At 44.3% G+C, this 14164-nt stretch overlaps 1 protein-coding gene across 1 annotated transcript; it reads right to left on the bottom strand.

Annotated features, from left to right (window-relative positions):
• Positions 1 to 3475: 3475 nt before the first annotated feature.
• LOC109768752 (uncharacterized) lies at positions 3476 to 9036 on the bottom strand. The gene is made up of 6 exons (XM_073501519.1): positions 8832 to 9036; positions 6386 to 6468; positions 5486 to 5571; positions 5304 to 5364; positions 4246 to 4332; positions 3476 to 3852 (listed from the first exon to the last, which is right to left on the bottom strand). The coding sequence occupies exons 2-6, from the start codon at positions 6464 to 6466 to the stop codon at positions 3760 to 3762; spliced, it is 408 nt and encodes a 135-aa protein (XP_073357620.1). The 5' UTR covers positions 6467 to 6468; positions 8832 to 9036; the 3' UTR covers positions 3476 to 3759.
• Positions 9037 to 14164: the final 5128 nt, after the last annotated feature.

Raw genomic sequence — 14164 nt, 5'->3', positions numbered from 1 at the left:
CAAGCGGTGAAACGCACACGGATTTGCCCGTCAAGCAAGCGCTGCAACGTTAGTCAAAAAGAGCGATCGCATCGGCCGTAAAACCCCCAAGTTTCTACCGCGGAAATTCAGTGGCGAACCGCGTGAAATCTGAATATGTGCAATGTTGCTGTCAAGCTAACAAACAATGTTTCCGGGCCATGGATCCTGACGAGAAGTCTTATCTAGCGATTCGAACGTGGGAGGCGCTAAGATATGTTTACGCTACTGCTGGCCCGATCGCCCTATCTCAATCGCCCGTCAAAAGCCAGCATCATTAGCTCTACCAGCGATACAGCCAAAACGTGGTGTCGCACTCCCACTCCGATTCCATTTCACTCGCCAGTGCCGGCGCTGTAGCAGAGTGAAAATAACGTGCTGTGCTAACCTTCATTTTATTCTTTCAAGAAACATAATTTCCCCGAGAACCTCGGTGCTAATACGTGAGCTTTGATGTTCGCAATCTACTGCTACGAGGCCTTGTGTTGCTATCGAATAGCAGAAAAGGTATGAAATCGAGCTCTTTTTAGGGTTTTTTTAACACAATACAAACACAAACGCTCGTGCATATGCACATTCACTCACCCCAATGAACGCACGCTCACATTCTACCACTATGAGCATCTTCGAGAGACTAAGCCGGCACATCATCTTGAGATTAATGAAATCATCATAAACGTCATAGTCGACGAAAACGTCTCCTCCCACTGAACGCACATCGCCAGATGGCTTGAAATAAATCCAGAAAATTCCATCACCAATGTCAAGTCTAGAACTTGAACCCTGGTGGATTGGTTCTAAACCTGATCATACCCTGGGTCGGGCTGGGTTTTGGGCCGGGCTTGTCAAAGCCCGAAGCAGAAATCCCAAGCCCGAGCCCGAAGCACATGAACAGTTGAATTTTTTAATTAAAATAACTATATTAGGGCTTTATTCGGGCTTTTGGCGAGAAAATGGAGCCCGAGCCCGACCCGAATGACGGGCTTTCGGGCTCGTGCCTTCGGGCCGGGCTGTCCATGCACATGTTTAGTTGGTTCCACCAAGAGGAACCTAACCATCTGAACTACGCTCAGTTCACAGTGCCTTTTCTATTTGAGAAGCATAGTAGATAATATAAATGCATTCCTCTTTGTGCGATCAATTTTAACTTCAAATGTTAGACTATTTTTTTTTCACATATCAACTCAACCACCTAAAACTGCACATCTCTTAGCCCTGAGTTGCAATATTAAAAATTGTGCCATATTACCAAGCACAGCTGTGACATCTAGAGTTCAACCTTTATATGAAGTGGTAGGTGGGATAACGGTGTGCTCGATTGAGTTGTGGATTTTGGAAAAGCTGCCGTGAGCTATGAAGTATGGAAAATCTGAAAGGTGTTTGGTTGAGACAGCTTTGAGAGTGTAGATTTGTCATGAACTGTGTGTAGTGTCCATGTGACTGAAAAAATATGTTTATTTTTTTAAAAGAAGGATTACCCTGGCCTCTGCATCAAGCGATGCACACAATCATTTTATTAATTGAAGTGGCAAAAAAGTACGAAACACATCTCAGGTACAAAAGCACAAGCATAAGCGAATCATGAAAAAAAATGTTTATAAGCTAAAACTGAGCGTAAAGCAATGATTTGTACGTTGGTTCATGCCTTGAGCATTATTCACATTATTTTCAACAGGTCATGTACATCTTGTTTGTTAACGAAAACAACTTCTCAAAAAAAATTATCTTTTTCGATAAAGGGCGTTTTATTACTTAAATAAATGTATCTATTAGAAGAAGAAAAAACACGTGTGCAATCACAATTTGCATAAAGAAACCGTCTGTGGTAATCTAGTCCTTGTTTGATGTTGTTAAATCTCTGATGTGACATTCTAAATCTAGTCCTTGTATCCATCGGAGAGGTAGTGCCCGTACTTGTCCGTGAAGATGGCGATCCCGGGACAGTGAAAGCCATCTTGGCCATCGCACTGTGGCCTCTGGACACTCCATGTTTCTGTCATCTGCCAATCCAGGCGCAGCTGATTCAGGCCCTTCAATTCTGAACTGTAAATCAAGACCTGATTACAGCAACGCCACTATGCAATCTCAGCTCAGCTCAGACGGAGGCGATAAGGACTGTTTCTGAGCATGAGCTTTTTGCTGGCTCCTAGGTTTCGATTGGATGAGGAGTTAATCAGCAGTGGGACTCACATACACCGGCTCGCGGCACTGCAGAGCTGCATGCCGAGAGCTCTGCCGGATCTGGGACGTGATGCATGTGTGCGTGCTTGAGCAAATCTCCCCCCGGATTTGCCTTGTGGTGATTTGATGCACTAGGAGGACGGGGCGCCGACCGGTTAGCTGGGCAGCTGAGGTTGCTGCCAGCCCATCCGAGTTTAAGTCCCGGCACGGACGCACGGTGCTCGCGGAGTTTCTTCTATAAAAAAAAGCCAATGAGGATTAGCTCTTGGGTTGGTCTCTTTTTTTTGTGATTTGATGCACTAGCTACCAGTAGATTCAGAAAGATGGACTCAATAGCGCGGCCGCCGGGACAGCTCGATAACGCATAGCGGTTGCACGGCTCAGCTGTCGACGAACGATTGATTGATTGATGGGAGCGAGCTAGAGCCAAGTTTATGGCAACAGCTAAGCACGCCTCGGCTGTCGACGATGATTGACGAGTGAGCGAGCGAGCGAGCTAGGCACGCACGCATGGTTATCTACGAGATGTGGACGATCTTAGCTCTTCTGTGCGCCAGAATTGTATACCTAGCAAGTTTCTTGTCGGTTCAGCTGCTTTGCGCCTCCACCTCCACTGGGGAGCGGCACGCGCACACAACGTGAAGAAGCTTACGACAATAGCCAGGCGTAACAAGACGGCTTGCACTTTTTGCACGCGCACCTGCAGTTTGCTATTCTCTCCGTGCTAAAACACAATGCGCATCTTGTTTCGTTATGAAAACCTCTGATCAATAGCTACTTCGATATGTGGATTATATGTTATAAAAAAAATGGCAATCGCGAGAAAAGTACTTTCGGAAACAAATGTGGTGACGTAAATTTCATGGCACATAACACCCGTTTGTGTTAAATGATCACAACCAAAGTCTTGTCTTCACGAAACAAAAAAGTTCTCCAAAAAAAAAGAGGTTCCAGCCAAGTGACAGCTCTTCCTTGTACAATCCCAAGTGATAACTGCAGATTCATTTAGGAATAGAATTCATCTGATGACCGAAGACCTTTCTCCGGAGATTCTGCAGGGGTCCTTTTAGTGGAGCTACAGTACTACTACCAGCTGGTCAGTTGCAGTGTCCTGAAATATTAATGCCGCTGCGTGGTTCCATGCTTCATACAGCTCGTGATGATACTGCGGCACCATCTCCTTTCACTGCCATGGCTACAGATATAATGGTGCAGTATCGATGTCCAACGTAAATTTCACAGGACATTCGAGTATCTTAGACAACAGCACAGGACAGGAGCAAGGAGATAAACATATAGCTGAAACGCTGGCAGGGGACAAGGTCTTTCTATAAATTTGCCACGCACAATAAACATACAGCAGGCCAAGGGGAAATACCTCAGAAATAAGCAAAGAAAGCTCTCCATTCAGCAGCATTTTGGTACATCATAGTACTAGCTCATTTTCGGGATCTATTGGCCATTGAATAGTCGGAAGTAGGCAGATCAAAGAGAGGGTCACCGAAACAAATCACTTATGTGGAGCTCACAAGGTCTTCCACCTGAGCGTATGCTACACTGCTACAGGTATTTCCTTGCAAGAGCCCTGACCTTGGTGTTGAAATGGGAGGATGTGATACGAGAACCAGGTAAGTAGAGTGGATTAAGGAATATCTGCACGGCAAAACATGCAGAAATATAAGCAGAAATCTAGCACGACCGCACAAGCAAGAAGAATGCTGGAATGGAATGCATGACAACATCCTGATCCTTGTGCGGCTTATGCAATACGGAATCAAGTCATTAGCAGAAATAGTTAACGGCCAATACCAAGTGACGGACCAGTTAGCTCTATCACGTATAAAAAGAGCTCATGCGACACTATTCAAGTTTTTTCATCCAGGTGCAAATAGTAGGATATGGACAGAGAACAACATACCACCATCATCCAAAGATGGAATTTCTATGCGTGTATTTTTTTAAAAACTATTCATATGAATGTCTGACTTAGTTTAGAATAGCAATCAAAATAAATGTAGCTTTCTCACTACACAGCTAACAGCTTACCTTGATGTAAAGTTCGTGAACTTCCTGAAAGAAGCTTTTTATACCATCTTCACTCCGTGAATCATGAAGCAACATAAATCTAGTATGTGATGAACTGGCTGTTAAGAAAACAACTAGCAAAGTGCATGTGTGTTACAGTGGATCCAAAATAGACTAATAGATGTTCACAAACTTGAAACAAAATCTTGTGTGTGTGTGTGTGTCTATATATATATATCACTCAAAATATGTTAGATTCGCGCAAAATTTATTCCTCTTGTTTGTTTGAATGAGGCAGGGAAGGGACGGAGATGGTCTGGGGGACTACGAGGTTTTCTGCAAATGTGGAGCAGAATGGTCATATCCTTTGCAAAAATATCACAGCTTGCCTCACGATGTTTTAGATGCATGGTCAGAATGACGGATGGCAGACACACCACCATCACCAACTGTTTCTTTATATATAGGAGTCAAGATAATACTCCCTCCTTTCCGGTTTATAGGGCTCAATTCAGAAATCTCACCAACCAAGGTAGATGGTGAGTGGTGAAATACTTTTTGTAGTTTGTAAAAGCACCCAATTAATGCTCTTGTTTTCCTCAAAAAATTGTGTTTACCAATGCATTAATTGCAATGCATGCATGCATGCATGCATAAAGTACATGCATTGGTCAATTTTCTCTTAATACATGCATGCAATAATTTAATGCACCTTGGAATCTGAACTTCTGATGGGGAACAACCAAATTGAGCCTTTTAAAATGAAAAACTAAAATTTTGAGATAAGCCCTATAAACCGGAAAGGAGGGAGTACTACTATGAGGAAAAATTGAAAGAAATGTAGCAAGGGCAATCGCGGTTATGAGTTATCACTCTCACAGGAATTAAAGACATACACAAGACCCCAAATTTACCTGTTACGGCTATATCTTAAGTCGTTTACAGACAGAATAATGATAATTCTGATCAAAGGAATTATTACTAAATTCTCGCATTTCTAGATTCTTTTTCTGCCAAGACATCACACAAGATTTCGGCTCTCTAAAAAGACACCTCATATAAGCACTCAAAAGGATATGACCAGCAGTTACATAAACAGACACCACAAGATCATTGAATCTATCTACTGACTTCAGAAACCTGAAAATGGCGAAAAAGAGGAATAGTTATGTGAAGCAAGAAATGAGAAAAACTACAAGGGGGTCTGCATTGAATCTTTGGATACACCTGACTGGGTAATGACAAATCAACAACCACTCACATTGCACTTGTGGCCCATGCAAGGTCCTGAACAACATCTAATGCAGCATGCAAAATGAACTGATGCTGATAAGCCTGATCTTCTTTCTGCGAGAGGAAGTAAATTGGGTCATCATGAAACAACTGACTGAACATACGTTAATAGGATGACCTACAGGGAGAGGTAAATGCAATGCATGCCTCTACTGTCAATCATATACAAAATATAAATATGAGAAGTGGTGCATGCATTCTCAGTTTATCTCACATTTCTAGCATTCACGGTGAATGGCTCACCCTTTCTTTGAACCTTGTCAATGATCGAACAAATTTTATTGGTTCATATAACATTCATAGTAATGAAAGAGGAAGCAATTGCTAGTACTAACGACTTGTCATGATCATTGGTTCATATAACATCCATGTCCTAGGTATTATAAAAATATATTATTTTTGCTAAGGATCTACAATAAAATAGAATTTAAGAGTCCACCTCGAGTCTCGAGACGAAGAGGTTACTAGTTATGCCTCTATGAGGGGGGAAATAATGTGACAAGATCACAAGAGTTGCAAATTTTCATCATTTGGTTATCTTAGAAAATAACTGTAGAGCTACATTTGATGTTTATAATACAGATGAACAATTTATTCTTGCTCGAGATGGGATGGACAGTAGATGTCCCATAAAGTAAGGTTGCAAACCAGTGATAATACTGTAATGAACAATACATGTGCACATTAATACATGATCTACTTCCAGATACAAGATTACGTGCATCGTGGATTCCATCAGTAGCAAAGGAATATGGGAACAAAACTACAATGAATATTTAACAAAGGCACGTATAAAAATACCACAAATGTAAGAAGTGGAGTAGAATATACATTAATTACTAAAGGGAATAAACTGAACGAATCATACTTTTGGAGCGGATCCAACTTCAGCATCATAGATTGGGATATCATTCTTACTGACAATCACAAAGCATGCTGTGCTCGCCATATCTGACAGGAAAATTGCAATTTGTTTATCTGAAAGTAGTTTAAAATTGTCGCAGACACTGAAACACAAATGTCATGACTACACAGCTAAAGCAAATTCATTTTTCAAATATTTGAAAATCACATAAGCATGAGACATGAGTAAAACAACCTACCTCAGCATGATACTATTATACATCAAGACATTAAGAACCAGGAACAGCCAAACAGTTGAAGTGTGTCATAATAGTAAGTAGCAGCAAGATAAATATCAGAGCATTCACTTAGCTAATATCAGATATATGATACAATATACATGCCAAGTAAGTAAGAACATTACAGGGTTTAGACAATTCAATTCATTCTATCCACGAAACATTTGGCTTATGTAGTTTGCAAGTACAAAGCTACAAGCATCAATAGAGCTAAAGCTAAAGCAAAAGTCAGGGAAGGACACCTATTTGTATGAAATGGTAGAAAATTGGAATTTTGACCATAAATACTCTTAAATTTTTTAAAATAATATTTTTTGGTAAAAATAAATACCATAAATACCCTTAGCTGCCTAGCATCCAACATAGCACAGTCGTCTTCTTAAAACAAAATAACATTTTTTTGGTAAAACTATGCAGTACACTTTTAATTGCCAACTTAGTAAGAATGACAAGGCGTTATTCTTTAACTAATCTGTCAGGTGAAAATTCCCCAATCATACAACCGGTGACGACACTAGTGCACACTTCTGGGCGACTACACGTCTTTTTGGTTGCCTGCACGAAGAGAGCTAAAATTGGTGAACACCAGGATGCATTCACTAGTTGAAGGGATCTACGAGTTGATGGATGGCTAAAATTGGCTGCCAATGACTTCCGACTTTACACTGTCTCTGGGATTGGGAATGCTAGAGATCAAGATTGTCAGCTAACAAACCAGACCGGCGATTTTGGGAAACATAAAGTCTACATGGCTAACGTAACCCCCATCCTGGCTAATTTGAGCCTAGCTGAGTGCATGCCAGTAAGGGATGTTTGGTCATCCCTCGCCCGTTTCAGTTGGTCATGGCTGAGTGAAAATGTTTCTGGGTTGGCTGCATTACAGGATTGGTGGGGATGTTGCATGCGAGAGCGTGTTTGGTTGGATTTGTCCGTAGATATTGCGATCACTATTTCTACAGGGTGGTGAATTTGCCCCCTTATGTTGTGGGGTAGGTGGTTTGGAAAACAGCCAAGTCCTTGTGATTAAAAAATTTGTACTTGAATCTAAGTTGACTACTTATGTTGTTTCTTAGGAAAATGTACAACAGCATCGACTCAGCCGTCTGTAACGCATGCCACATGGGATTTTTATCTAGGTGGAGGGGAGAGAATGAAGAGAGAGGAGGAGGGTGTCTATAATTCATCAGACAGTTGATATAAAAAAAAATCGCTCCTTACCAATAGCCATTTATCTCCTCCGTCGAACCGTCGTATCCTGTGCTCCAACATGGTGATTTCTTTTCCTTTTTTATGCTGCCTACTCCGGCGAGACCTGCACGGCATTGCGCTGCTTGGATCGACACCGAGGCACCACTAGCCGGCCGAGGAGCATCTGCCATGGATGCCGGCGAGCACATGTTCTGCTACAGAGCATCAGCCCTATGACCTCGTTGTGCAAGGCCTTGCCAAGCCGGTTTTTCTTTTTTTAGCAAAAGAGGGTTTCCCCTCCGATTTCCATTAGAGAAACCACCTTGCCAAGCCGTGGAGGACATCAATGATGCCTAGCAGACCCAGCGTTGTTAGATGGATAGCAGCGAGCCAGCGAGAGCATGATCGATGCTCCTTCTCGTCGTCAATGTTCAACCTGTTGGCTAGGCAGAGCGCCGTAGCGCGTAGGGCGGTGGTGCCTACGGACGTAGCTTTGACTACTCGTCTAACACACACCTTGTCATCAGATGAGCATTGCGCTGGACTGTGACTGTGCTCACATCGTCGACAGGGTGGAGGAGCGGTGGCGGCCAGACTGTGCAAGGTTTATTTTCAGTTCCTAATTTTGGGGGGTTGCAGATAGAAAATAGACAGACTGTTGTACGGGGAGTCTTTAATGCTGTCTAGAGGTGATTGCAACAGACGGGGTTATCTAAACTACTGAACATGTCTTTATGCACCATCAGGATGTAATCAAGACACTGTAGACACGCTGCAGTTGGAATTCTGATCTATGCGCCATTCATAAATCGAAGGGGGCTTTACAAGTAATAGCACTCGGAATTGTTTGGGATCGAAATCGCATAACGAAAAATCACGTGAATCCTCAACGCCGCAAATGAACAACAAAATTGACAGGGAAGCAAAGACCGGATTGATAGGACCACCGCGCTCAGATTGGTCAGAGAATCCCGTTAAACTTACCTCATAGGCTAGAGGAGTGGAATGATTGGAGGGCGGAGAGATGCAAGTAGCGGCCGGAAGCACGACGGAGGTCAGCAGAGGAAACCCTAGCTTGGAGGAAGACGGGCAAGAAGGTCTTTTTTAGATGGGGAAGGAGGTGTCGGACGAGTAGTTTTGGCCCTTAGAGCATCCCCGTACACCCAATCCCGCAAATATCGGTCTAAATGATACCGCAAAACATTTTTTTACATTTCTACAGTGTGATTTTTATTCCGGCAGAATAGATCCTGTGAAATATTTCATTGTCCCGGTAAAAATGCACAAACCATCTAAAAACGTCAGCCAGTTAAATTATAATTGCATCCGTCTCGACTTCTTCCACCACGAGAATCTCGTCAAGGACAGAGGAGGAGCGTGTGTCTTGCCGATGACAGTGCCGTCGTGGAGCAAGACAAGGACCACAGGGACAGACGCGACGAGCAGGCAGCAGCAACTAGCTTGCGGCGGCGACGACAGCTAACTCGCTCGCTACGCAGCGGATGCTAGCTAGCTAGCTAGCTCGCGGTGGCGACAGTAGCAGTAGCTAGCCAGCTCGCGGGCGGCGGCGGCGACGTGCGGGAGCTCGCATGGGGTGGCGGTGGTCAGAATTGACCGGAATCGAGCCTCCCGCCAAAGGAAAGGGGAGCCTCCACCGAGCGAAATCTCGTAGATATAGAGGAAATGGACTCACGCATTCGGGGTCCCATAAAAAAAAGGACGGCCGGAGGATCTGTTCGGGACGGGTTTACGGGATACATCCCGCAAATCAGCCGTTATTATACCTAATGGCCCGGTTTGTGGGATCTGTTAGAGCATCTCTAGCAGACCCCTTTAAATCGCAAACTGCAAAACTGGGATACGGGTTGGAAAAAGTGCATTTTAAGAGTTCATTTTAGTTGCGGCCGAACAGATACTGTAAAACAAACTGTAAAACTGGAATAAAGAGCTCCTTCCTCTAGTCTGGCCGCTGCCGCCCCTTCCCCCAGCCGGCCGCGCCGGCCACGCCGGTCGCGTCCAACCCCGTCGGCCGCGCCCCATCGCCCGCAGGCCATGTCGCGTCGCACGTCGGCCGCGCCCAGTCGCCCGTCGGCCGCACCCCGCCCCTGTCGGCCGGCCACGCCCCGTCGCCTTCGCCGTCCGCGCCTTGCTCTATTGCCAGCCGAGTCGTGCCCCTTTGCCTGCCGCGTCGGGAGGATTCTGGCGGCCAGGCTGAGGTCATGGAAGGCCACGGCTATGTCAAGCTCATCCGATTCGAACCGGCGGCGATCGATTGCGGCACCTAGCGGCCTTTTCCGGTGTGCGGTGATGAATTCCGGTGAGTTTAGGGCGGATTCCGGCAAACTCCGCGGCGGCGTGTTTGCTCCAACGAGGTTTGACCGGTATACGGGGCCTCCTAGATTCGACCTTCCAACCTCCAAAGATAAGGGTTTCGGGTGTGCATTTGCGGTGGCCCTTAAAATTTTACGGGTTGGACCATTTTTACGGTTTCTGTTCTGGACACTTTTTTCACCCAAAACTGTAAAACGCAAAAAAATTACTGGTTTGACCACTTATACGAGGTCTGCTGGAGACGCTCTTAGGCCTTGTGCACAATGCGCAATGCATTAAATAAACCGTGATTTTTCTAAGCACTAGTGACTATCTCTACTCTTAGAGTGGGACTTGGTAGCTTCGTCTTTAGGGTTTAATTTTGTCTGGTTTTTTCGTCCCACCTCCACCATCTACCGCTTGGTTTTTCCACCCATCAAAAACCAAGTCGCACGACCCCTCGCTTGGTCATGTCTCATCTTCTAGGGTTCACCGTCACCGCCTGCCACACCAGAACCGCTGGAGCAAAGATCCATCTATCTAGACTAGATCAATCTCTTCTCTCGTCGATGACGAACCCTAGCTAGCTTTAGTCGTGTGTGGTGGTCATGTGCGGCGGCGGAGAATGCAAGGCGAGAGTTGCCGGGTTTGTCCGCCTCGTCGCGGCCGATGATCGCGCCGGCTGTGTCCGCGTCCTTCTCCGGACAGCGGCGATGATGGAGGGAGCCGCTGGCGCTAGCTAGGATCCCGATCGATGGACGCGTCGGGTTGCCGCAAACCCTGGTTGACGATTTTTCACACTTGAAGGTGGGAAAGGAGAAATCAAGAGCAGGTAAGGAAAAAGTCGGAATTGGGTTCATGAATCAGCAGGATTCTTATCATCATGATATGCAGCAACATGTTAATAGAAGTTATATACACATTGGTTTGTTACTTGAAAACTTATTAAGGACTAAACATTATTCTACAATTGTCCGTAGGCTCTTTCTCCAAATAACTTGTTATTCTTTCTTTGAAATGTTAGTTGTGTTTAACTTACTTCATGAATACAAATTACTTGCAAACTAGCACCAATATTACTTGCATCAAAACTGACATGTATCTATATGTGTGATGAAGGCATTTTTTTCTTTGTATTCATCACTACTCGATCATGCTTCCTGCTATGTAGAAACAAGAAAATTAGATTTTTTTTTTCAACACATTTTTTATCTCGCACTCCATTATAACGCTTCCTAGATCTGGGACGTCAAGGTATATTTTCCTCAAAAGAAAAAAAAATGAACGACACTTCTTCTCTGGCTATACCGAATGTTTGTAATCTGATTATTGATACTGCCATTTACTTTAAAGTTGGATGCCTTGATCGATTGAGCAATAAACAAGAAAATGGTACTATCTCTTTCTTTGTGGACACAATCAATCTTCTTCTTCATCCTTGAGAAGCATCTTTTTTTCATTCCTGACAAAGAGATCCACTTGGCTTTCTTTTATTTTTTATATAAAATGTTGAAGCTATGTTTCATCCTTTCAGTTCATGCACAACTCAAGCATATCTTATCTGAGCTATGTTTATTGGTTCATTGTAGGAAGGACATTATGGCGTATAGTGTATTGTGCAACTTAGTTCACCCGGGAGTTATTTGTTGGGGAACGTAGTATTTCAAAATTTTCCTACGATCACGCAAGATCTATCTAGGTGAAGCATAGCAATGAGCGGGGAGAGTGTGTCCACGTACCCTCGTAGACCGAAAGCGGAAGCGTTAAGTAACGTGGTTGATGTAGTCGAACGTCTTCACGATCCAACCGATCAAGTACCAAACGCACGGCACCTCCGCGATCTGCACACGTTCAGCTCGGTGACGTCCCTCGAACTCTAGATTCAGCTGAGGCCGAGGGAGAGTTCCGTCAGCACGACGGCGTGGTGACGGTGATGATGAAGTTACCGGCGCAGGGCTTCGCCTAAGCACTACGACGATATGACCGAGGTGTAAAACTGTGGAGGGGGCACCGCACACGGCTAAAGATCAACTTGTGTGTCTTTGGGTGCCCCCTGCCCTCGTATATAAAGGAGGGGAGGAGGAGGCCGTCCAACAAGGGGCGCGCCAGGGAGAGCGGAGTCCTACTAGGACTCCAGTCCTAGTAGGATTCGGCCCCACCCCTTTTTTCCTTCTACCGGAGGGGGAAAAAGGGAAGGAGAGGGAGTAGGAGAAGGAAAGGGGGTGGCGCCCCCTTCCCAAGTCCAATTCGGCCTCCTCCCTTGTGGGGGCCGCACCAGCCCCTTGTGGGCTGGTTACTTCTCTCTCCTATGGCCCATAAGGCCCATATCTTTCCCCCCCGGGGGGGGGGGGTTCCGGTAACCTCCCGGTACTCCGGAAAAATGCCCGAATCACTCGGAACCATTCCGATGTCCGAATGCAACCTTCCAATATATGAATCTTTACCTCTCGACCATTTCGAGACTCCTCGTCATGTCCGTGATCAAATTCGGGACTCCGAACAAACTTCGGTACATCAAATCACATAACTCATAATACAAATCGTCATCGAACGTTAAGCGTGCGGACCCTACGGGTTCGAGAACTATGTAGACATGACCGAGACACCTCTCCGGTCAATAACCAATAGGGGAACCTGGATGCTGATATTGGCTCCTACATATTCTACGAAGATCTTTATTGTCAAACTGCATAACAACATACGTTGTTCCCTTTGTCATCGATATGTTACTTGCCCGAGATTCGACCATTGGTATCACCATACCTAGTTCAATCTCGTTACCGGTAAGTCTCTTTACTCGTTCCGTAATGCATCATCCCGCAACTAACTCATTAGTCACATTGCTTGCAAGGCTTATAGTGATGTGCATTACCGAGAGGGCCCAGAGATACCTCTCCGACAATCGGAGTGACAAATCCTAATCTCGATCTATGCCAACTCAACAAACACCATCGGAGACACTTGTAGAGCATCTTTATAATCACCCAGTTACGTTGTGACGTTTGATAGCACAGTAAGTGTTCCTCCGGTATTCGGTAGTTGCATAATCTCATAGTCAGAGGAACATGTATAAGTCATGATGAAATCAATAGCAACAAACTAAACGATCATAGTGCTAAGCTAACGGATGGGTCTTGTCCATCACATCATTCTCTAATGATGTGATCTCGTTCATCAAATGACAACACATGTCTATAGCTAGGAAGCATAACCATCTTTGATAAACAAGCTATCAAGTAGAGGCATACTAGGGACACTCTGTTTGTCTATGTATTCACACATGTACTAAGTTTCCGGTTAATACAATTCTAGCATGAATAATAAACATTTATCATGATATAAGGAAATATAAATAACAAATTTATTATTGCCTCTAGGGCATATTTCCTTCAGTCTCCCACTTGCACTAGAGTCAATAATCTAGTTCACATCGCCATGTGATTTAACACTAATAGTTCACATCTTTATGTGATTAATACCCATAGTTCACATCGCCATGTAGCCTACACTCAAAAAGGTTTACTAGAGTCAATAATCTAGTTCACATTGCTATGTGATTAACACCCAAGAGTAATAAGGTATGATCATGTTTTGCCTGTGAGAGGAATTTTAGTCTACGGGTCTGCAACATTCAGATCCGTATGTATTTTGCAAATTTCTATGTCTACAATACTCTGCACGGAGCTACTCTAGCTAATTGCTCCCACTTCCAATATGTATCTAGATCGAGACTTAGAGTCGTCCAGATTGGTGTCAAAGCATCGACGTAACTTTTTACGACGAACTCTTTGTCACCTCCATAACTGAGAAACATTTCTTATTTTACTAAGGATGATTTTGACCGCTGTCCAGTGATTCACTCTTGGATCAGTATTGTACCCTCTTGCCAAACTCATGGTGAGGTACACAATAGGTCTGGTACACAGCATAGCATACTTTATAGAACCTATGACTGAGGCATGGGGAATGACTTTTCATTCTCTTTCTATTTTCTGCCGTGGTCGGAT

This window comes from Aegilops tauschii, chromosome 6 (assembly GCF_002575655.3).
Source record: "Aegilops tauschii subsp. strangulata cultivar AL8/78 chromosome 6, Aet v6.0, whole genome shotgun sequence".
Lineage (NCBI taxonomy): Eukaryota > Viridiplantae > Streptophyta > Magnoliopsida > Poales > Poaceae > Aegilops > Aegilops tauschii.
The sequence above is the reverse complement of the archived record's forward strand: the minus strand, read 5'-3'. Positions and strand labels throughout refer to the sequence as shown.

Bases quoted from the DNA above. Each gene is read 5' to 3' on its own strand.
- LOC109768752 (XM_073501519.1), bottom strand. From the start codon at position 6,466: ATGGCGAGCACAGCATGCTTTGTGATTGTCAGTAAGAATGATATCCCA. The intron at 5,572-6,385 runs GTATGATTCGTT...TTCCTCTCGCAG, and splicing joins AAGTTGGATCCGCTCCAAAA to AAAGAAGATCAGGCTTATCA. The intron at 3,853-4,245 runs GTAAGCTGTTAG...TTTGCCGTGCAG, and splicing joins TTCACGAACTTTACATCAAG to ATATTCCTTAATCCACTCTA.